The sequence below is a fragment of the Haliotis asinina genome, chromosome 2 (assembly GCF_037392515.1).
Source record: "Haliotis asinina isolate JCU_RB_2024 chromosome 2, JCU_Hal_asi_v2, whole genome shotgun sequence".
Classification (NCBI taxonomy): Eukaryota; Metazoa; Mollusca; class Gastropoda; order Lepetellida; family Haliotidae; genus Haliotis; species Haliotis asinina.
In genome coordinates this window covers 18,016,751-18,039,896 of record NC_090281.1, presented here as the reverse complement: position 1 = coordinate 18,039,896, position 23,146 = coordinate 18,016,751, and the positions used below count along the sequence as shown (strand labels likewise).

General features: G+C 41.3%; 2 protein-coding genes across 2 annotated transcripts; both read right to left on the bottom strand.

Moving 5' to 3' along the window:
- Positions 1–1,297: 1,297 nt before the first annotated feature.
- Positions 1,298–7,940, bottom strand: LOC137273350 (uncharacterized). Its single transcript, XM_067805960.1, has 5 exons — positions 7,649–7,940; positions 6,602–6,895; positions 5,207–5,593; positions 4,897–4,941; positions 1,298–1,831 (listed from the first exon to the last, which is right to left on the bottom strand). Exons 1-5 carry the CDS (start codon positions 7,803–7,805, stop codon positions 1,722–1,724), a joined length of 993 nt encoding a protein of 330 aa, XP_067662061.1. The 5' UTR covers positions 7,806–7,940; the 3' UTR covers positions 1,298–1,721.
- Positions 7,941–11,849: 3,909 nt separating this feature from the next.
- On the bottom strand, positions 11,850–22,214 carry LOC137273344 (uncharacterized). The gene is made up of 8 exons (XM_067805953.1): positions 22,090–22,214; positions 18,442–18,765; positions 17,231–17,584; positions 16,421–16,513; positions 15,701–16,015; positions 13,804–14,157; positions 13,328–13,435; positions 11,850–12,885 (listed from the first exon to the last, which is right to left on the bottom strand). Exons 1-8 carry the CDS (start codon positions 22,136–22,138, stop codon positions 12,773–12,775), a joined length of 1,710 nt encoding a protein of 569 aa, XP_067662054.1. The 5' UTR covers positions 22,139–22,214; the 3' UTR covers positions 11,850–12,772.
- Positions 22,215–23,146: the final 932 nt, after the last annotated feature.

Here is a 23,146-nt window from a genome sequence, read left to right as displayed (position 1 = left end):
CCATTAATGGCTCTTCACATTTGTGATTTATACCCCTGGAATCACCGGTTTTAACAGTAGGACAAAGTAATATATCTGCCAGAATGCCTAAAAGTTCTACAAATCTATTTAACTATATTTTATTGCCACTGTTCTTTCATGGAATGATATGCTATGCAATAAATATATTACGATGTATACTATCTAATGCATCTTTGAGATTGTCTTGTCTCAACTAGATCCCCACGGATTTGGGAAACTGACAATCCTTGTCAGTGGTGGATAGTTTTCTCCAAACGTACGAATAAATAGTCACACATTTTGTGCAGTCTTCCTCTAATCTGTCAATCGAATGGCCTGTTCATACATATTCTGACAGAAAGTCCAGATTTTCAAAGGCACAAAGAACTGAAGAAATCGTGAACAATCAGCTTATGATAGATAGATAGATAGATAGATAGATAGATAGATAGATAGATAGATAGATAGATAGATAGATAGATAGATGGCTTCCATCCATCCATTCATTCATCTTTCCATTTCTTCACATGCACTTTATTCTTAATGGTAAAGTCCCAGAACAGGACCAGCACTTAATACTGTTACAGAATGACATTTTTGACACGGGTATACAAAATGCCACCTGGCTTCTGACAAAACTGATAACAACAACCACATACCCATTTGTTTGTTTGCTTGCTTGTTTGTTTGCATGTTTGTTTCTTCAGTGTTCGAGTTAAAGCAGAAACCTGCGTTTTTCACGTAAAAAAATAATAAAAACATGCAAAACATATTTTGCGTGCGTGTTTTGGACACATACATTCTGCTATATTTTATGTTAAAAAGTACCTTAAACATTATTGAGAAAAACAATACATTTTGAAACGATTCAGGGTTGTAATGAAAATATCACGCGCAAAAGATGTGGACTGCATATGTATATTTATCAATAACAAAATACTGAACGAAATCGTACAAAACGTACCGCCAATACTGATTTGTTGCTTAACACCACACTCAGCAACATTCCAGCTTTATGGCGGCGGTCTGTAAATGGCGAGCCTCAACCATACAATCCAGTGATCAACATCATGAGCATTGATCTACGCAGTTAGGACACGATGACATGCGTCAGCGAGCCTTATCATCCGATACCCTTTGCCTCTTACGACAAACATGGGTTACTGTTATACAATTATAGATTGGTGATATAGTCAATACCTGGATTTAAAACCAGGTGGTGACCGAATTCACCATTCTATAATTGTTTTGTTATATAATTACCCCCCAAAAGCTTCTAAAAAACAAAACATGTTCATTTAGTGAAGAAAGATAATTTTATTGTCACAATAAACCAATAACGTTATGTCAACAATAGTTGGAGACAATATGCTTTTCTGTGGACGGTCACGTGACCATCTCGAGACCAATCAGGTAGCCGGAAAATATGCTTACATAATAGAGACCAATTCTAACCTGAATCCTGAGTGGTCAACGCGAAGTGTAACCCTATCAGTCACCCATAGCAATGGAGGAGTGTCTCAAATACAATGTCATGAATAAACACCCAGTTTAATCACGTTAATTATCTTCATGTTTGGGCATTACATGCCAGGCGCTATTACATGTAAAGGGAACAGATTGTCACAATTATAGATATAGGACATCTCCATCCTTTTTGCTCTTATGCGACGCTGATGTTACATTTCTCCTTCAATGTATAGGCCCGAGTATATGCAGGTTCATGCCAACTTTCTCTTCCCTTTCCCTCTGTCCTTCCTCCCCTTTCTTCCCCCCTTCTTTCCTCCTCCATTCTTCTTAGGTTTGTTTGACCTTTTCTTTTTCTTCAACTCTGCAAACAGATGTATCATTAGTGAAATTGATTTCAGTCCATATTTCTCATGATCCCGACGCCATCCCCCCCCCACGCACACGCACACGCACACGCACACACACACACACACACACACACGCGCGCGCGCGCGCCACACCCCACCACCACCACACCCATTGACCAGATCAATACCAGAATGATACACCTATTACAAACGATTACAACAGCCTTTAATGAATAACATAAGGAATCCAGGGCAATGAAAGCCCGGAACCCTATCCTGGAATACCCTAGGAAAATTCACAAACAGATAACTTGATTAGAAAAAGATTCTACTCCAAAATGCACAACAATCAATACACAAGACACAAAGAAACATTGATTGGGGAAATACACGAATACTAACTATTGTATACACTAAAAGATAAAGTCTGAACGAACAGCTGATATTGACATCGAGAGGCCACGAGTTACTGGATCTCAACGACATCTGGACAGTCAACTGATTTTGATAATACAACTATTGTATACCTCCTCAAAAAGAGACTTGACGTTGGAACAATTTGAATTTTAGAGACATATTTGACACAAAACAGTCGTGCTGAATCCCAAAATGTGGGAGAATGTCTGCCGACGTCAAAACGTTTTGAAAACGAAACGTTGAACTAAAACGTTACATTCACGTCTGTAGTGAATTGCTAAAACGCACCCAACATGAAATGTACGTGCATCATGAAATTGTGCATCACCTTTAGCTGACACCTATGACTGTAGACTTCAAAAAAGCCACATGACTGGTTCCCCACATGCATTGCTTTAAGCCACTACATTAGAATGAAAAGGCTGGCAGAAGCTCAAAGACACAATGCCATCGCCCGTTCACAAGGATGGGCATCGTAACATGAGGTGGCAAGGCATTTCAGCGTGTCCAGTCAGTCCATCTCAAACCTATGGACCATATACAACAGTTCTGGGATTAGCTATGACAGACCCCCGTCAGGTCGACTCAAGAGTTACGACCTCCGCCCATGAACGCTACATCGGGTTGAAACATCTTCGTTTAAACGCCACGGTCATCCACAACAATCCAAATCCATGGATTACGCCGAATCTCTGACCAGACAGTGCGCAATTGATTATGCGAAGCCAGATTTTTTGCCAGAAGACAAGTTCAACATCACTTCATTCCCTTCATCAGCTTCAACGGTTGATATGTGGATCATGCTCTCCCTCACGCTGCACACGTTTGCCAGAACGTCCTCCAGCGAAACAGTGTTCAGTTGTTCTTAGCCGTGGCGTTCTCGATCTCCCGATTTGTCCCCGTTGAACGTATATGGGATAAGCTTAATCGACGCTTGTGCCAGCATAATCTACCACCTCAGATACTACAAGAACTGCACACAGCACTTCAGCAAGAATAAACATATTCCCCAAGACAGCATTTGGCATTTCTTTTCTTCTGTGGGTCACCGTTGCCAAGATGCCATCGAAGCTTCATGGTGATCACACCATATAGTCACATTTTTCTCTGGCAATGTAGCGTTAATAGCCCACTTTTACCAACCACTTTCTGGAAAATCATTGCTTGGAAAATTGCAAACAAACCAGTTGTTTAACGTATCTACAGATATGTCTAAACATATAAACATATTATAAAGTATTCAACATTATGTGTAGATGCTACAATTTTGAATAGAGTAACTTTCTTAAATACGCATTTGAAAATAGTAAGGAAAAATAATACTTTACACAAATATGGAGATAACATACACGAAGTCATGTCACTTTCCGAAAGCAAGAAATTGCATCTGAGAGCAACGATATTTTTTAAATTCCACGGGCAGCATGCCGCAGAACCCACCAAGAACCTTCGTGGTCTCGATCATGGACACTTGGTTTACTGTATAATCTCATTGCACATTGCAGTTTTTGATGTGACTAAATAACAGCATTCGATCTAGCAAAATATGAAATAGGGAGGGAGCCTTACCTGAAGATACGTGTCAAAAGAACCATGATCGGTGAATACACCGGAAGTAGGAAACTACGTTCAACAATGCCACTCACGGAGTGATAAAGCCCCATCGTCTCCCGAAATGAATAGTATATACTCACCGAAAATAGAAACTTGACATCCACATCATTGATGAGAATATTGAAGGGTGGGTAAATCGGGTTAGGTTGTCGTACCTGACACACGGAAATGCCGCGTCGGCGGTTTTATCAGGGAACGCCAAAACTAGCGTGAAGCACGCCGATTATGTGCAGAGAGTCGCAGGTGGTCGCCAATGCCAAGCTACAGTACAGTAGATGGCAACTTACAGCACAGTGTTGTGTTCGTAAGGCTATCCAATTTGGAGGGGGAAGTGAAATGGTTTGGGGCCATTTTGTGCGAAAGGTCGATCTCAGTTTCTCGTCGCACATCTGGAAAATCTTACCGCCACCCAGTACTGGAACCAACTTTTGACCCCTTTCCTTCTGCCGTTCAACAGATACATGCTCCCTATCTGACATGTCAACACGACAACATCACGCTCCATGCCGCACTTCTTTAATGCCGGTGTTAATGTGCTTGACAGTGAACGCATTGAAGGCGCGGTCACATCTTACGGCCATGAACGCTGTTCTGCTGGCCTAGATTTCCGAAGCTCTCTAAGCGCTAAGTTAATGTATGGCACTCACGACTATCTTAGAGCATAAATCTAGGCCCGTAGTGCTTATAGTGGTTTGTTTGATCGTAGTGCCATGCTACTGCAAGACTAGACAAGACAACATGGTCAGTCACAGTCTACTAGGGAGAAATGGAGTCAACCACTCTCAAAGTACGGAACACGTTGAGAATATATTTTGCCAAGTCATGAGTTTTCTGTTGTTCATCACTGTGATTTACGTTGAATCACGCTTAACTACGTCTATGTTTAACTATAGTCAAATACGGGTCTACTACGGTCTACTACGGACTACTACGGTCTACTACGTTCACCCCCCACTACGTGTGTGTTCGTAGGAAGGGACCGCCGATTCAGGATGAATAAACCGGAGAGTGTTTTATTCCAGTAAAGCACTGCATTCCAGATACTCACTGCAGCAAATATCTTCCTGTGAGAGGTCTTCTTTCGGCTCCGCCCCTGGAACAACAAATTTGACAGAAAATTGTTCTCTTGGACAACAGATTTCACATCGATTGTTCTCTTGGACAACACATTAGACAGCAAACTGCTTCCAAGAGCAATAGATTGATAGCAAATTATCCTTCAGAAGTACATATTTTGTCGCAGAACTTTCTTACTTTCTTTCTTCTGTCTTACTCCCTTTCACCCTATCCGTTTCCACATACCCATTCCTTCCCGTTTCTTAAGACCAATTCTAACCCGGACCTTCACGGATACTTACAGTAGTAACACACGATGAATCCCTGAGCTGTTGCAGAGGCATTGTTTGTGAAGAACCTGATTCTTGTCACAGCGTGACCCTTATCTATTTTCCCCGTGATCACTGCTGACTTGCCCATCTCTGTGGCGTTGATGGTGACGTTCTCTCCGTTGTCGTTGTAGGTGTAGTCGGTGATGCTGGCGATGTCGTCCGGTTCGTCAATATCCATGGTGGGTACGGTTATAAAAAGCTTGTTCTTTGTATTGGAGGGTGATCTTAAAGTGAGCGTTATGATCAGATCGCCTCGATAATGCCAAGGATAGTCGCTGTGACTCACAAGCATGCCCTTCTCGGATGTATGCTCTTTGGTTTGACGTGTTGAGTTGTCATGGAGAACAAAAATAAGATCTGCAAAAGACAGAATAGGAACATGAAACATGTTTCTGGAAGGCTGAGTTTCAGTAAAATATGGCCATGGCAGTCAAAAAAGGCATTGGCCGGAAACAGTTCCATCTGCATAGGTAAAATCGTTAAAAGTACAATGGTTCTATATGTCTAAAAGAATTATTAAACGAGTAGAAAGGACAACAATGAATAATATGTATCTTGAGATATAAATTATATAAAACCCTAAGCTATGTTTTTGCTTTGATTCATGTATCATATTTTAGTGCTGAAGGAATATCGTCATATTGGGGGCACTCGCTGTTGTATATATGCCTACATACATGCCATCCTTGATACACCAATATTGAACTGCTGCTCACCATGACTGTTATATACACGTTTACATACGTAACGTTCTTGATACACCCTTATAGAACAGACAGTGATGTGGGGTACCTGGGCTAGGTAACATTAGATACCTGGTGCTCACTGTGACTAAATGTTGTAAATATGTATACACATTTGCCATCCTTGATGTATGTATGTATGTATGTATGTATGTATGTATGTATGTATGTATGTATGTATGTATGTATGTATGTATGTATGGATGGATGGATGTTGGATGGATGGATGGGTGTGTGTGTGTATGTATGTATGTATGGATGGATGGATGAATGGATGGATGGATGGATGTTGTATGTATGGATGGATGTATGGATGGATGTGTGTGTGTGTATGTATGTTGTATGTATGTATGTATGTATGTATGTATGTATGTATGTATGTGTGTATGTATGTGTGTGTGTATGTATGTATGTATGTATGTATGTATGTATGTATGTATGTTGTATGTATGTATGTATGTATGGATGGATGGATGGATGGATGGATGGATGGATGGATGCATGTATGCATGTACCATCCTTGCTGAGCCTATGAACAGACAGTGATATGGGGTACCTCGGCTAGACAACATCATGTACTTGGTACTCTATTTGACTGCGGTGTGTATGCATATATACGTACCATCCTTGATACAGCTGTATTGAATGAACAGTGACACTGGGAACGTCCCTATACAGTTATGGTTGGAGGTCTTGACAATGGGGGCACGTCGGTTGTAGGCGATGAGGCAGCTTCTCTTCCAGTAGCACGAGTTGGAGTCGGTGATGACCTTTGGCTGCAAGCCGGAACAACTGTTGTCGGTGGTGTTTTTGCAGGTGTCCACGCTGCTGGTGATGTTGATGAAGTAGATAGAGTGTTTCTTTCTGCATCGTAATTTCCCAAAGGACTCATTTTCAGTCACTTCATCACATTTACCTGAAATAAACACAGGTATGTGACAAAACTCATTGATCTTCTAAATATGTCCATAATTATCAGTATACATTTCCTTCTAGAAAGTGGTGAAATGTGACGAATAATCATATATTTGGGATCATATTTTCTTAGTAAACTACAATTTCTAGCCCTTCTTTGGCTCACGCTTTCACTGACCGAAACGAATTTAGTCATTAGGGCTATGAAAGTTCAATTTGCAGCGTTCTCCTCACATAAGTAAAAATGGGTAGAAATTGTAACCCCAACTACAACATTAGTTCATTTCGCCATTTTCTGGGGTGCATTGTGTAGTCACATATTTCTCCAATAGGAACCAGATGAAAAAAAGTCCTCATAACAAAATAAAAAAACATACTTTTTAACATTATAATATTACGCAGAGTCAGTTCATATTAACGGAAGGTATACGCATGTTCGGAGAGGACTTAAATCGAATCTGGACCAGGCAATCCAGTGATCAACATCATGAGCATCGATCCACTCAAATCAGACGATAACATGTGGCAACCAAGTCAAACAACCAAGCCTGACCACATGACCCCTTGTCGCCTCATTATGACACGCATGGGTTGCTGAAGGCCAGTTCTAACCCTGATCTTCTACGTGATAGAGATGAAATCAAGCGATAAATTGGTCATTCAGACAATAGGTTTTTGCATATATCTGTTGCACGTCCTACAGTTGAGATAGTAAGTATTAGAGATCTGATATACCGAGACTGTGAGTACTTACGCTTCTCAGGTGATATCTTCTTTGTTCTACTTTTACCTTGCCTCTCGTGTTTTATTTTCTTTCCTCTTTTACCTTCAACGTTACCTTCCAAAGAAAGGCACAGAAGAAGAATGAGTACAATTCCAAAGAATGCGGGAGTATATTTTGGAACAAGCATTCTCCTTATATCTCTGGCGCTACATTGCGATAATGTGTCAGCGCTGCTTAGCGATGCTAGATTCCGTTTCTTCTGGAACCTAGCACCGAGGTTCGCGCAAGCTTGATAAGAAGGGCGCTGTTGGCATTCCCAGGCAGAGTTCCGCGGTTCCTGCTGGTTACCCTAAATACCGGAGGTTTCAATTAAAGCTGTACTTGTTGCTCGTTTATGTTGTGCACATTTAACCGCGATACTGCCCCGAAAATCTACGGTTGAAATCATATGTTAGAAAAGAATTAGGAATTAGGCATTTCAGTTTGCATGGGGTATTTTGAACTGGGATTTAAGACACATCAACTTATAGTGATAATATATATGTTAGAAATGAATGGGCAAATATTTACCCGTATGCTAATACAATTCGAATCCTTCATAAAATGAAATAATTACATATTTTAATGTCAGCTTGGGAATAAATGTTTCGTAGGCGGGGGCTGAGAGACCTAAATCGGAAAGTTTCAAACGATTTATGTTTGGACGATCTCACTGCTTCTGAAGACGGGTGATTGCAGGTTTCCTGTCGTTAACGTTATCTTCCTGCCGAGCAAGTTTCCACCAGCTGATTACAGCAGGCTCGGCACATGGCAGAAACGTTTTTTATGATAACATTTTGAGTGACGGTACAAAATGAAAGACTAGATTTTTCCTCTTGGAAGTATGTGAATTGTTTTTTGTGAAAATCCGGGAATGAGAATTCAGAAGAGATCACAGGAGTGATTGAGTTTAGTTTAACGCCGCACTCAACTATATTCCAGCTATATGGAGGCGGTCTGTCAATAATCGAGTCTGGACCAGACAATCCGGTGACCAACACCAGGAGCATCGATCTTCGCGACTGGGATCCGATTACAAATGTCAACTAAGTCAGCGAGTCTGACCACCCGATCCCCTCTAGCAACAAGCATGGGTTACTGAAGAAACATCATAACCCGAGCCTTTACGGGTTACGAGTCACGGCTCACAGGAAACTGTTTATGGTTAAATGTCTAAAGCCATTTCAATATGCAACATAAAGAACGCGTGTGTGTTATGAGATTCGACTCATATTGTCTTGTACATATTACCGCTGAATGCATCTTGTGGAGTACTCTGTTTAGTGTTGAATGCATCTTGTGGAGTACTCTGTTTAGAGTTGAATGGAATGGAGCAGGTGCAGTAAATGTTAACACCAAGCATAAAAACAAAAATAAAATAGGTTAATATAAGTGCGAGTGAGTGAGTATGGTTTTACCCCGCTTTTGGCCACGCTGAAGCACTATAACTTTCGGGGGACGTCGATGGTTCTGTCACACATGTCGAAGACCGACTCTGTAAAATTCAGGGAGACCATATGTGAATTTATTTTTAACCCCAGGGACACCAGAAATTGGCTTCACACATTTTACCCATGTGGGGAATCAAACATGAGTCTTCATCGTGACGAACAAACGGATTGACCACTAGGCTACCCCACCTTTCCGCTTAATATAAGACGTCAAATGTCTGTTATCAAACATTACGCTACTGCACATGCTACAGTTTTCACATGGCGCACCCAGGCGGGGCTAATCAAGTGTGGGGGTTGTCATTCCTGATTTTAACATTCCATAGGCGGGTCTTTGTTGGCCAGTATTGCTCTCAGTCCTACTGATTCCGCCTATCATGTACTAGTGGTAGTCCAGTGATTAAAGTGTTCGCGGGTCACGCCGAAGACCTGGGTTCGATTCCCCCACATGGGTGCAATGTGTGAAGCTCATGTCTGGTGTCCTCCGCTGTGATATTGCTGGAATATTGCTAAAAGTGGCGTAAAGCATAAATCACTCACTCATACACTCACGTGTGTTATGGTTGGTTTCATTCATTGTGATGCGACGTCTACAACGCACTTGGAGTCAACGCGCTACTGGAAACTGGCAGAAACCCTCTTACAGAGGCCACAGCATTCAATGTTTCAGTCTGCGATTTGCAGATATGGTAAACACAGTGATGATCAATCCTTCAGGATGTCCCAAGGTCTATAGTACAGGACTGAACCGAAACCAGGTTTTGAGAATTCGAGTGGATCAAACAGCGGATCAAACTGCTTCAAACTTTGATCATGGCCGTGAGGGATGACTGGAATCGTCCACAAGCAGCTCATCTCAATGATCAACGGTTGTGTATCGTCAAATAGCAATGACTGCATCATGACTCCAGTGGTGCACAAACCTTTTGGAACTGGTTTGGTCGTCTTTTAATTTTATTCCCGATTCACTTTGCAAGTACAGATTTGCATTTTAAGGCTTTTTACACATCTGAGATGGTGCGAGAATACGACAGTATTCAAGGTAAGAATTGGATGAAAGAATTTTATTCAAAGCACGACAAATTGCCAAAATGCCCGGACGTTGTCAGAATAATAAAGAAGTTGACATTTATAAACCTCCTGCTCCGTATAGTATGTGACCTGGCACATCATGTGTGCTAGATTTCACGTTGACATATGCGATTGCCCCTCCCTCTCTCTCTCTCTCTCTCTCTCTCTCTCTCTGTCTCTCTCTCTCTCTCTCTCTCTCTCTCCGTTTATGAACGTTACTGACTCACTTCTTACAGTGAGCTCCTTTCAAGGCTGATGTTTCGTATCAAGCGGGGCATAACACTAATGAGGGAGTGAGTGAAGGAATATCAGAGCTGGTTATGGCTGGGGACAATGGAAACGGGCCTCAAACATTGTAACCATGTGGAATCGAACCCAGGTCAGTTTGACAAGCTAACGCTCTAACTACTACGCGAACCTACTGCCCAGGACTTATGGACTTATGGAAGGTTAACTTGTCTGTGATCATTACGTAACCGCATTAAACATTGCGGACAGGAAAGTACTCTTTTCAGTAATACCACAAATAGTAGCGTGTATACTCCCCGGCCTTTAGTATCCCTGCTACAGAAATGACTTTTGTATTTGTTGCCCTCAAAAATTCAGTCATGAGGAAAACCTAGTTTGAAAAAAAGGGTTTTATTTTTGTTCAAACCAGGAAAATTTCAGGTAAACTACTTTTTCCGGCTGAACATGAAGAAATCTGCTGTTGTAAACCTTCCGTGTTAACTTCGTATAGACATTTATTGTACTTTCGTAGTCACCTATTGTAGTGTAGCTTTCTTGCCTGAATATAGCCAGGTCGTGTAAAACATGCTAATACAGTGGAAGTTCAGTCCGGCAAGTTGTCACCACCGGCACAAAATCTCAGTCCCATCGGTAGCTTACACATTTATCATCAGTTCTACAATCCGGCACATTGTCCAAACCGGACAATTTCATCAGTCCCAATGAGTACCGGTTTAGACAGCTTCCACTGTATTACATTAAAGTGTTACATTCGTTTTAACAAAAGGTAACAGTTTGGATGGTTAAAACTGTTCCACAAGTTCAACAGCTAAGAAAAAGTTTCTTCTTTCGATTGTCTGCTATTATTCAATGTATCTTTTGCATGACACAAGGTCCACTTTGAATTTAGAAACTACATACTGGCTGATATAATGGTAGAATATGTAACGGTCCTGTGGCACGGGGATCAGATCCTCATCTTGGATACATGAATTAGACGATGTCCTTGAATATAAGATCAGATCCGCATCTTGCATAGGATACGTGAATTAGATGCGGCACTTGATTACAAGATCAGACCATGTCTTGGATACATGGATCAGATGCTGTCCTTGAATGTAAGATCATCTCGAGATTGCATGAATTAGGTGTTGTCCTTGCGGGGATTACATCTGATCCTTGGGAACAGCAGTTACATCTCTTGATTTGAAGTGGAGGTTAGATACTAACACATTTATTGGTTTGGGTGCATGGAAAATGGAATTAAATCCGCTTATCTGCAACGTGAATTAGACCTGGTGGACTTGGACTAATGCAACATTTATGAACTGGACGCGGCGAAAATGGGGAGGATGTCCTTCTGTGTGTTTGATGTTCCTGCATCAACGCTGTCTGTGTTTCCTTGCCTTCAATGTAATTTCAATGAAATGACTTATAGATCATTGGCTATTGAACCTTTATTGCCAGAATAACGGTATTAAGAAAACAACGACAAAAGTGTTTCACACTGAACAAAAACAAGGCTGTGTATATTGATGGTAGCACGTCAGCACCAAATGCAATGGGTGACCATACATGTACACTGACCCAGGGGATATATATTTGTGGACAGCGAGAATGCAGCATATTTACTTGTAAATGTGAGTATTGAACTGTTGGACAGTATGACAAGAATGCGCTTATTCTCGGTGACATGGGTCGACCTTTCAAAAGCCAACACATCTGTCCAAAGGCGGATTACTCAAGCGTAACACTCTTATCACAAAATGCATTTGCGATCTTTCATTCCAAATTTCCAAGTGATGGTATGGTCTTGCATGTATCTAACACTTGGCATTATTCAAGTCCTTTCGTGATTAGGGTGCGACACAGACTTCTGACATTTGTTTGTGTGTGAAATACGTATCTGCAAGCACTGTCGGCAACGTAATACAGCAAAAGCAAACCCACTTTCCTCTTTTTAAACCGAAGTCTCTATAACGGAATGTGTTGACAGACTTACGAGAACTCATATATCCACAACGGAAACTGGGGAATAGTTCCTGATCTTCAGGAAACTGCTCGACATGAAAATTTTAATGATAAGCAAACACTATAGTACTGGTTGTACACATAAAGACGTCATCAAATTAAAGACGTCGGTGCCACTATCTCACTAACTGTACCAAGTGAGAAATTAAAAACAATTGAATGGTAGCTTGGAACAGAATTGTGGAAATTGTTTTGTCTAAAATGACATGATCTTAGTGCCATCCAGCTATAGAAAACAGTCATATAATATTTGGGATGTCGTGGTAAGGATACCGTTCGGTCAAGGACTCCGTCTTAAGTCAGTATAACGCTGACGACGTCGAAGTGACCTGTTTCATAATGGATGTTTCCTTTTCGAGTTAAGACGTCCACGTTTCGGGCTTCTGTTTCTGGAACATCCAGTTCGCGTGGCAACTATCTTCCCACTTACTTCGTACAAAATGGTTCCTGAAAATATGAAATGACATTGAAATACTTACTGATGAATATATTAATAAACAAACACACTTGTCATCCAAATTATGTTTACAAGTAGTAGTTATATGTAATTGTAAAATTTTCAGAAATAAATACATGCAACATTTAGTATAGCGTGTTAATAAGTTAGTGGATAATCCAATTTGTGTTTACGAGCTTTTAAGATTAGTTTAGAAGTGGAATGCACGCAAAAAGCAAGATTTATGGATTGAATAAGACATTTCGGAGCATATGCTTGCTCCTTCACAACGATCCGAAGGTTCGTGTTATTCACAATAAAGAAACTGTCATTAATAAATATAGTTTTTCTTTTTTTCTTGGATTAGTTAATTTTACAATATTTGAAGAAAAAAACACCGAATATTAAAATAACGTGTGAACTTTACTCTCTTCATTAAAATCTGTTATATACTTATGTCTTTTTTCTTGCATCTTCGTTTGATCTCAACACCGGGCACCTCGTTGGTCATATCATCGTCCTCTTTTACGTCTCTTTCTCTTATGTGTGGCTGGACAATGCCTGCAGTAAACAGACTCGTCGTTTGAGATATTTGTAGGTTTGTTTGTGGTTTACCTATATACCGACCACAAAGCGTTGGTCTGTTCACATTCGATTCAGGACCAGACAGTCAAATGATTAACGCCATACCTTGCAACCTATATGATAATATCATTTATTACGGCAACTGATTCAGCACCAGATAAACCAGCCATTAAAATTATGATGAACGATACGCTTCGTCTTGTTGACCATCATTACGAACCATGTGGACATGACTGATGGCATTAACCAAAATGGCCAATAACCAATTGTGATCTGTAATCCCACAGAAACCAAGATTTGAATAAAGACGTATTTGTTTTGTCTGCTTATTGCTCTCTACCTACCTCTAAATCGCAAAATGAATCCCTTTCCACCTCTTGACCGCCTGGAAACTCTGAACTGGATGACAACAGTTCCTGACGAAATGTGGAGATTGACTCTTCGTCCCCCGACGTACTTTTTGAAAAAACTCTTCTTTGGCCCAGAAAGTAATATTTTGAGGTTATCGCCCCTTGTTGATGGATCAAGATCCATTTCGTCTGTGTAAAGGTGAAGGCCATATTTAGGGTTGATGCGGATTTTCTTCCGGCATACTATTTGTCGTGCTCTGTAGTGCCACGGGAAGTTGGAATGACTCTTGATCAGACCTTCTGTTGTGGTGATGACCGACGTTCTGTCACACATGTCGAATACATTCGCTGTAAAGAGGCAATACATGTAACCTGTGCAGATACTGTGATTGTATTCTCATTTGGTTTAACTGAAAGTTGGGGCGCGGTGGGCGAGCTATCTATGGCCCCAGTCTAGTATTCTACCGAGCTTGGAGGTGCCGTGGTCGAGCCCACCTGTGACCAGGGGTTAAAACCTTGGAGTCACGTTTGTGTGGAGACTCTTTCAGTGTTGTCACAACCTATAGTGTACAGTACACAATCCTGTGCACTAATAAGAACCCACGAATCAGTTGGTATATGACCAGATGGTGGCCACATGAATACGTGCAAACACCTAGTTGCGGGTACAGCAACGTGCAGTAAACATGGGCAAAGTACTACGACTATATGTCCCAGTCCACCCAGCTGTGAATATGTAACACGAACGGATGGGAAGGCCACAGGAACACGATGCGCCTAGTAGGCAGCAAGAGTTGTATGGTCCCCAGGGAGTTCAGATTAAAAATACGATGAGCCGTTGTAATGGACACCCGATGAACTAGGGAAACCAAAGTGCCTTTGAGCAGTTGAACTTGATATCGGCTGTATGCAAATATTAGCATAACGATAATAGTTCATTCCATTGTAGTACTCACATTTTTCATGACATTATTTGTAAATGAATGAATGTTTAATCATTTTAACCCTTGCCTTATGGTCAAGATGATTAGGAAGTATTTTGATAGAATAGAATAAGTGTGTATGGATGACAACTTCTTTAATACGTCGTAATCGGAATGTCGTGTTCCAGTATTAAAGAAGTCGTCATCCATATACACTTATTCTATTTACCTCCAACTTCTAAAATATGCCTATCAAGCACGTATTTTGATATATCTTATATAGGATATCGTATCCTGGCATGATCAACCACCTCTACACAGCGACAGGGCCACTCACCAGGAAATATTTTGAAGGCAAATATCTCAGATTGTTCCCACAATCAGCCTTGTTGGAACACAACGATAACTACTGTGATTAAACTGCCAAATGTTTCTGGTGTGTTCCTCGTCTTTCTTGACACACCTTCCTTTTGACGAGCGACAGCGTTCGCTCGTCACGCCAAAGTCCCTAGTTCGATTCCCCACATGGGTACAGTGTGTGATGCCCATTCCTGGTGTCCCCTTCGTGATAATCCTGTAATATTGCTAAAAGCGACGTGAAACTTCTCACTCATTCACTAACTTTAATCCAGTGTTTGATCCGATTGTGTTCGAGGTTTGTCCTCACCATAGCTTGGTTCATGTGCATTAACCATAATTGTCCGAGAAATGCATCACACCGAGTGTCCCTCTGACATTGGGCAAGCACGACTGAGTGTTCCCGTAATGTTATTCATTGGCTATACGAGGGTGAGCTTCCATAGAAAGGAGTCCAACAGTGCAGTTTGATGTTATGAAGAACGCCTTCGGGTTTTAATCCATATAATTCGACCCAGAAAAGCTTTCCTTCTTTACGTCACCTCAGAATGTAAAGGACCCATTCTAGACCAGACCCCTAACATACATCTCTAAGTGCACACACAGCATACCTTTGGCAAGACACTGATAACCCTTTGATGACAAGTAGTCAGGCATCAAAGCAAGGCACCGTAGCTCATATGTTCTTGTCAAGGGCAGGCCTGATCGTTTGCTAATCTGACATTGCTGCTTCCAGTAGCACCTGTTGGTCTCTGTGATTAACCCGGTATACTGCCCATAGCAATCTCTGGAGGTCGACATGATGCGTCCCTTGAAGCTGGTCACCCCGGCCATGACGACGGGCCTGTACAGGATGTGGAAGGGCGGACATTGGAAGGTCAACGGAGAGTTGGACTTAATTATCCTTTCATCCACGCAGGCATCATCTGTAACAATAGCCATCATCATGAACCCTTCCTGAAACATTTACCTAGTCATACCTTGTTTCTGAAAATAATCGAGTATATATCACCGTACCATTGTCATGGCATTAACATTATATTCCGAAACGGTGTGTCCTTTATAACAACATGTCATAATGACACAATGTCAAAGAAGTTGACATACATAATTTTTTCTCGTATTGCTTCTAAACACAATGCAAAGACTTCATCAAGTGACTGTATCTATGGTTTGCATATTTCATTGTATATTGTTGACTATACTGGAGAACAATGCATTATGTGTTTTGTAGCATATGTCAACATTTCTCATTACTTTTATAAGACAAGATACTTTAAGTAGTGACCGCCCAGGAAACTAAGTGATCACTATGAAGACAGCTGACCTACATTTTGATCTCGGTGTCCGTAGTCCTTTAGTAATGACTTCATTTGATAGAATAAACCGTGTTGATCTCGGCAACTGTAGAGACACCTTTATGTCTGCAAGAGTGACAACAAACGTTACGTATAATCCATTAGCTCGGACGAAACCATTCCGAGTTGTTCGGATTATCAAACTTCTGGATCACCACATCACAGGAACACCTCTTTGTTTTATGTAGGCTTTGTCTGTGAGGTTTATTGCAACCGGTGTCTTCTACATCATTAGAGAAATCTGAAATTGGCCTCACGCGTTAGGCCCATGCAGAGATTCGAACCTGGACTGTGTAATAGCTAGGCTACCCAAAGTACAGCAGGGAGTTTGCGAGTTCGTCAGGCCTAAAACTCCAGATTTTATTATCCACATAGGTACAATGTGTAAAGCCTGCATGTGGATTCCCCGCCACAAAGCCATACTCATTCACTCAATCTCTCACGCTAACCACGTGATCAAATAACTCGTCTCTTATTACAGGCATATTTGGCTGGAGACTTACGCTGTGAGAACAATTAAATCGCTAAGATATGTCCACAGTTCTTGGAAGTGTTTGATTAGCATAACTTGATTAACTGCCCTTGGGCAATTATTTCTATCTCAAAATTGAAACTGTACTTGTTTTGATAATCATCATGCCGGATGCAATACATATTAAATAGGTAACTGGCGTAATCCGTTTAATCACCCTCACTATGGTAGTTATTTAAATACACTCTGCTCAGGTTGAAGCCCTCGCAGTGTTATTTAAATACGTACCTTAAGGGTCACTTTTAACTCACATTCAAATCTGATGATAAAGCCGACCTCTTCAGTCAGTCCTTTGGCTGACGCTTCCAGCGTTATGTGCAGATCTCCCTCCTCAACATTAACTTGTTTGTTCGTGAGACTGTTGGAGTTGATCAACTCTAGTTTCTTGGTGCCTTTGTAATGACGGACTTTCAGTCGATCCGCCACGTCAAGCTGGAGATGGACTACGGACAGGTGTAGCCGGTGTCCATCCTTTGCTTTCAAGACTTGAGTACAGGTGGTTTTGAGTCGAGGAAACTGGCTTGGGAACAAGTCATGGCTCCTGATAACGCCTTCGTTGACTTGGGTGGGATTGCCACTTTTGTTGCAAATACTGAACACGTTGGCTGGAAGACAGATTCTGATTTACTATGAAGTCGTTTTTCATTTGTTCAAAAATGTAAGTTTAATCTGTTTTGAATGGAAATAAAATCAGGATGGAGTATTGGGAAGTAAAAATACTGAACCAGCGGTGAGAGCGATAGCGAAAGGTCAGTTACCCTGTGTCGGAGTCCGAGTCGACTAAGGCATCCCATTTCCTACACATTGATGTACAGTTAGGTCTGCAAGAAACGTGCGATCGTTGGATTCCTGGATGGATTATGTTTTCCTTAGCCACAACAAAGCCACTTCCACATTGTCTTTCAACGCATCCCTGAACAACACGATGTGTTGACGTGACACTACAGCAGTAATCGAAATAGCCACTGGCTCGCGAGTCCACGGCGGGGGAAAATCGAGTCGGGCCATTGAATATCTATTCTCTGGCTATAGAATTTTCAGGGGGTCATTTTGTAAATATATTACTCTCTCTTTGGTAAGCTATAGCACACTTTCAAACCATGCAATGCCTGATAAAAATGTTCACCATATTGGTAGCCAAATGGTGACACAATGGTTTGTGGGTTAAGTATCTTTCGGGCATACCTAGCCCAGCTGACTACCAAAATCTGGACAGTACTTCGCACACTACAGCGGAGATAGCTACGATACTGGCGTCAACTGATGCACTGATATAAATCTCAGCTACCATGGTAGCATCACACTGTTAAAGCTACTTTCAAACTTGGGACCTTTTTTAAACGTAATTCTGTCAACTGATCCTTAAGCAAAGCCATTATATATTGTACAACTTTTTAGATTAGTTTGTGTTTAGTTTGCAAATCAAACTTGATGATGAACAGAAACATAGCAGGGTACGTACCTTTCAGAATACATTTAGGGGTATCATACGCGACATATGTAGGTGTCTGGCCGTTGCATCTGCCCTGGATTGAGGACAACGTTTGAGTCAACGGACCAGTTGTCTTCCACTGGACGTAACAACGCCTTCTCCAGAAACACTTCCTCCGCATCCTCCGGAGATCTGAACTCAGTCCTGCACAGTCATCAGGGCCAGGCACGCAGGGGTTGGCGTCATTCTTACCCAACGACACCACTGGATCATAGATAACGTGGCCTTTGCGGCACTGGAAGCTCAAACTGTCCTCCATCTTCATGGTACATCTGGAGATGATCCCAAATACCCCTGCAACAAAATAATATTTACTTTACACTGAATTCATGGGAGCAAGATGAGTCACTCTATGACTGGGGCGATTGGGTGGCCTAAAGTCGCCATGTTGAAGGCCTGGTCTCGGTTCCCTCCTGGGTTCATTGTTTGAAGCCAAGTTCTGATTTCCCACGCCTAATATTGCTGAAATGTTGCTAAAAGCGGTGCAATGCCATATTCACTCGCTTGGGGTTGTTCACTTGACAAAACTAGGGGTTGTGTGGATGTTACGGTGTTCATTCCTCTAGCCAAAGTTCCGGGGTCAATTCCCTACGCAGGAAGCAGATGTCTGGATTCTGGTATCCAAATACTGCTGAATAATTACTTAACGGCATGTATGAAGACTAACTGTCCGTACTTTAGAACACCTATTCCAATACCACTTCGACCCATCCGCGCTTTATATTCAATGTACAATGTTGCATCTCTTTCATGGGTCAGAAACCACCGATCTAGGGTTCGAATCGTCTTGATCCGGCCGATGGTGTAAATGCACCATGCCCGTGTTCAAGGGTTGAGCAAAGTAGCGCACGCCTCATGTTACTGATGGTATTCTGAAATATTGTCGCAAGTGGTGGTAAAACCAAACTGATCCGCTCACCGTGCTTTGACAAAAGCGAGTGCCTTATAGCAGGGTCTAGATTTGCGTTTAGCCTTGTTAGAACTGATCTTCAGTCGGCCATGTTTCTCGTAAAAGGCGACTAAAAGGCTCGCTGACGCATGTCATCGTATCCCGATTGTGTACAGATCGATGCCACAACTTTGCTCGGTCAGATACCACAGAAAGGACCCTCCTTTCGTATAACTCGTATGTAATGAGACCTCGTGTTGTATTTTATGTATTACCCACGTCTTACATGCATTAAACTGACAAAATAGCTTTATTTTATGGTTTCAAACCAAAACTGGTTTCATAATGAGGTTGCGGAAAAATTCTTTACGGAAGTACACTTTGTGCATGACGTCACTCGAAGGACGTCGCTACGCCACTCTTGCCTGCCCCTTGGTAACCGACGTCATGATGCATGTTAGTTGTCGGGCCTCCAACCTCCTGCTGTAAACTACTCCGTTTTTTTACCTGCAGTTTAATCAGCAAACATATGCATCACTGGTGGAAACATTGCGATTATGGCTTTCGATGGATATGTCTCAGTTTGACTCACAATTAAACAACGACACGGCAACGTTCGGAATGTTTCATCCCACAATGCATATAAGTTGTAGAATGAATGAATTCACGTGTTTGTCATGAAAAACGTGACTTAACTGAGAGGTCATCGGTTATCCAATCAAATCGTTAGGATCTCAGGTCAACGCGATACGACACTCGTGTGACGTTCGAAATTAGTATGCCATTACCCATACGTTGGCCACGTATGTAGTGGACGTTTTTGCAGTGTATTATTTCTACGACAATATTACACTAGTGTAACACCGTTTGACATATGACGTCATAATGGTTACAGTTATGACGTCACTAATGCTAAAGCCTCAGTCTCAGTGGTACTAGACACTTGCTTGACACGCGGAAAATTGGTATGAGAGTCTTCACGTTGAAGGCAGTTTCTTTTTGTTTTTGCTTCTAGGGTAATAAACTAAGTACTGAACTCGAGAGAACTCTGAACTCTGAGATACCTTTTTCATTAAACTCTTGAACGATTTAGTATCCAGCTCGCTATCGCTCTTTTTATACCAAATCATTAACACGTTTGATACAATTTGTATTATACGGACAGACGTATTGTACGCAACCTCTGTTAATTATACTGACGCCACCGGGATCATAGCTGAGATATTACTGATGTCATTTGATTGCGTCGTCATTTGATTGTGACGTTTTGTCAACTGATGCATTTCAATGGTCTAATGAGTACTGTAATGCAGTTTATTGGGTCAGTATTTATCATTTCAGCGTTATTGTGTTCTTAATATTTTTTTATTTTTTAAAGGATTATTACACGTCGCACGTCGCACGTCACACGTCGCACGTCGCACGTCGCACGTCGCACGTCACAAGGAATGAGGATAATTCAGTCAAACGTCCTTGTCAGTGGAAATAATTTAATACCGGGATGTCAAACCGTTATCATTTCCTCAGGAAAACTATATATCCCAATACACGGTAAAAGCCGTAGTTTAGCATGAACCGACCTTAAAAAACAAGCAGAACAATGAACGATGAATTTCATATAGAAAATTATTCATTATTGAATGAAATGCTAATATCAGAGTCAGCATAACACAGGCAACACATACTTGTGATTATACACTACGCATCAAAAGTGTAGCTGAGGAACTGTATGTATGTATGTATGTATGTATGTATGTATGTATGTATGTATGTATGTATGTATGTATGTATGTATGTATGTATGTATGTATGTATGTATGTATGTATGTATGTATGTATGTATGTATGTATACCCCGTCTTAGATGACTTGATGAAGTTGCAAATAAAGGCATGTGCAAACATCGCGAATGAGAACAGCTGTATTTTGGTGTAAAGCTTTGTCAAGATTTGCCTGTTTTCACTGATTTTCATCATTTACTGAACACATGACAATAATATTTTCAACATTACGAAATTCTTTCACAATCCATCAGTTCATGTTTAAACAGTATCTCTGAACAGAATGGAATAGATTGCAAAATCTGTTTCAGAACTGTTGGCGGGAGTGGCTTCATCTACACTCGTGAGTCTACACGTTTGATCGGTAGTATATTATTAGTAGATATATATTCTGAGATATATTGTATTACAAAAACATAAGTTCATCTTGCGTCACCTTGTGGTTCGATATCATTATTTAAATACAGACAAAACTAGAATATAAATAGACCCTTGTCACGTGTGACCTTTTCAAACCGATGACTAGAAAGGTTTAAACACTATTGTAAACTACCCTTACGGAGTACATCGACCACACTTCCAGATACGCTGACACTCATTAGATGCAGAGAACTAACCAGACTACCGATCAAATGACACCATGGGATACTGTTTAATTGTTTGGGATTTCCAGTGACACATACTAGACATACAAGCGACTACTTGAACACATTATCAGGCTTGATGACGTGGTACCATTGCGTCATCGTACCTTGGCGTCGTTGAACAATACGCATTATATTAATTACTGGATTATCAAGATGATGTGACAGGTATCATGAATGTCTGATAGAAACAGCAAGCGAATATACAGTATTCATTGCAAATTATTGCTGCATTGAATTTCGAGAGCGAGTTAGAGACTGGGTATCTACTGAATTGTAGAATATCCAGGCAGAGGAGAACTTACCAACATGTGAGGAGAGAACGATGTGCAGGTAAATCGGTACCACCTTCATCCTTGGAACACCGGGGAAACACCGATTGTCAGATTGTAATGTTGAAATGTGTACAACTTTGTATTGAGCTTCCTCGTGGACTGGCCAATGAGCCAGACATATCCATATAAGCGTTATCGAATCAGGCACATTATTATATAACTGCACTCACTCACTCACTCACTCACTCACTCACTCACTGAACGAGCAACTGCCATACTACTGGCCTCTTTTCTGGGGCATTGCAAGTGTCGTGGGACGCTGACAATTCAGAGATAATTTGATTTGTTTTGATTTGATTTGAGATTGTGAAAACCTGATACATGTGGGAGCATTCTTTTCACAAAAGAAAGTAAGAAGATTCTAGTCAGATTTCTTATTTCCTAAAGACCTAAATCATCACATCGGACAGCGTGTAGGTCAAAACAGGGTTCAGTACAGAATACGGCTGCCCGCATCATTTCGTTGCAGTCAAAATCATGTCACTTCACACTCAACTTCTCAGAAGACTTCATTGGTTCCCCAATGAATCAGCTTTCGAGTTCTCTGAACCGTCTACACATGCATCCACAACTAACCTCCATCCCACGTCACTGACTTGATCATTGTATACACACCTGCCAGAACTCTTCGATCACAGAACCAGCGCTTACACATATTGCTGTAACGACTTTCCTTGTAAACGATCAATCTTTCATGCATTCCCATGACTATGTAATTCATTGCCACTCCACATCGAAGGGTCTCTGACAGTTTTCTAATCACAACTGAAGACTTATCTTTTCTCCTCTGTATCAAACTAACTCTCTCGTTCTTTGACCTGCTCTTTGTCCTGCTCTTGGAGCATGGACAAGTGTGTGGATTGGAAGCGTATAACAAATGACCATCATTATTATTATTATAAAAGTGGTACGTCATCCCGAGGTTCAAACGGCCAGGTGTCACGTCAAGTTCGAACAATCAAATTCGGCTGCGTGGTATGCATAATCGTTTAACGAACACAACGTCAACCAGTAACAGCCTGGGTTG

Coding starts and splice junctions, on each gene's coding strand:
- LOC137273350 (XM_067805960.1), bottom strand. CDS start 7,805: ATGCTTGTTCCAAAATATACTCCCGCATTCTTTGGAATTGTACTCATT. Junction 5,594..6,601: donor ATACAGCTGTATCAAGGATG/GTACGTATATAT, acceptor TGTCTTTTGCAG/ATCTTATTTTTGTTCTCCAT. Junction 1,832..4,896: donor ACAGGAAGATATTTGCTGCA/GTGAGTATCTGG, acceptor ATCTGTTTGCAG/AGTTGAAGAAAAAGAAAAGG.
- LOC137273344 (XM_067805953.1), bottom strand. CDS start 22,138: ATGAAGGTGGTACCGATTTACCTGCACATCGTTCTCTCCTCACATGTT. Junction 18,766..22,089: donor CGTTCTCTCCTCACATGTTG/GTAAGTTCTCCT, acceptor ATTTTGTTGCAG/GGGTATTTGGGATCATCTCC. Junction 12,886..13,327: donor ATGCAAGAAAAAAGACATAA/GTATATAACAGA, acceptor TCATATTTTCAG/GAACCATTTTGTACGAAGTA.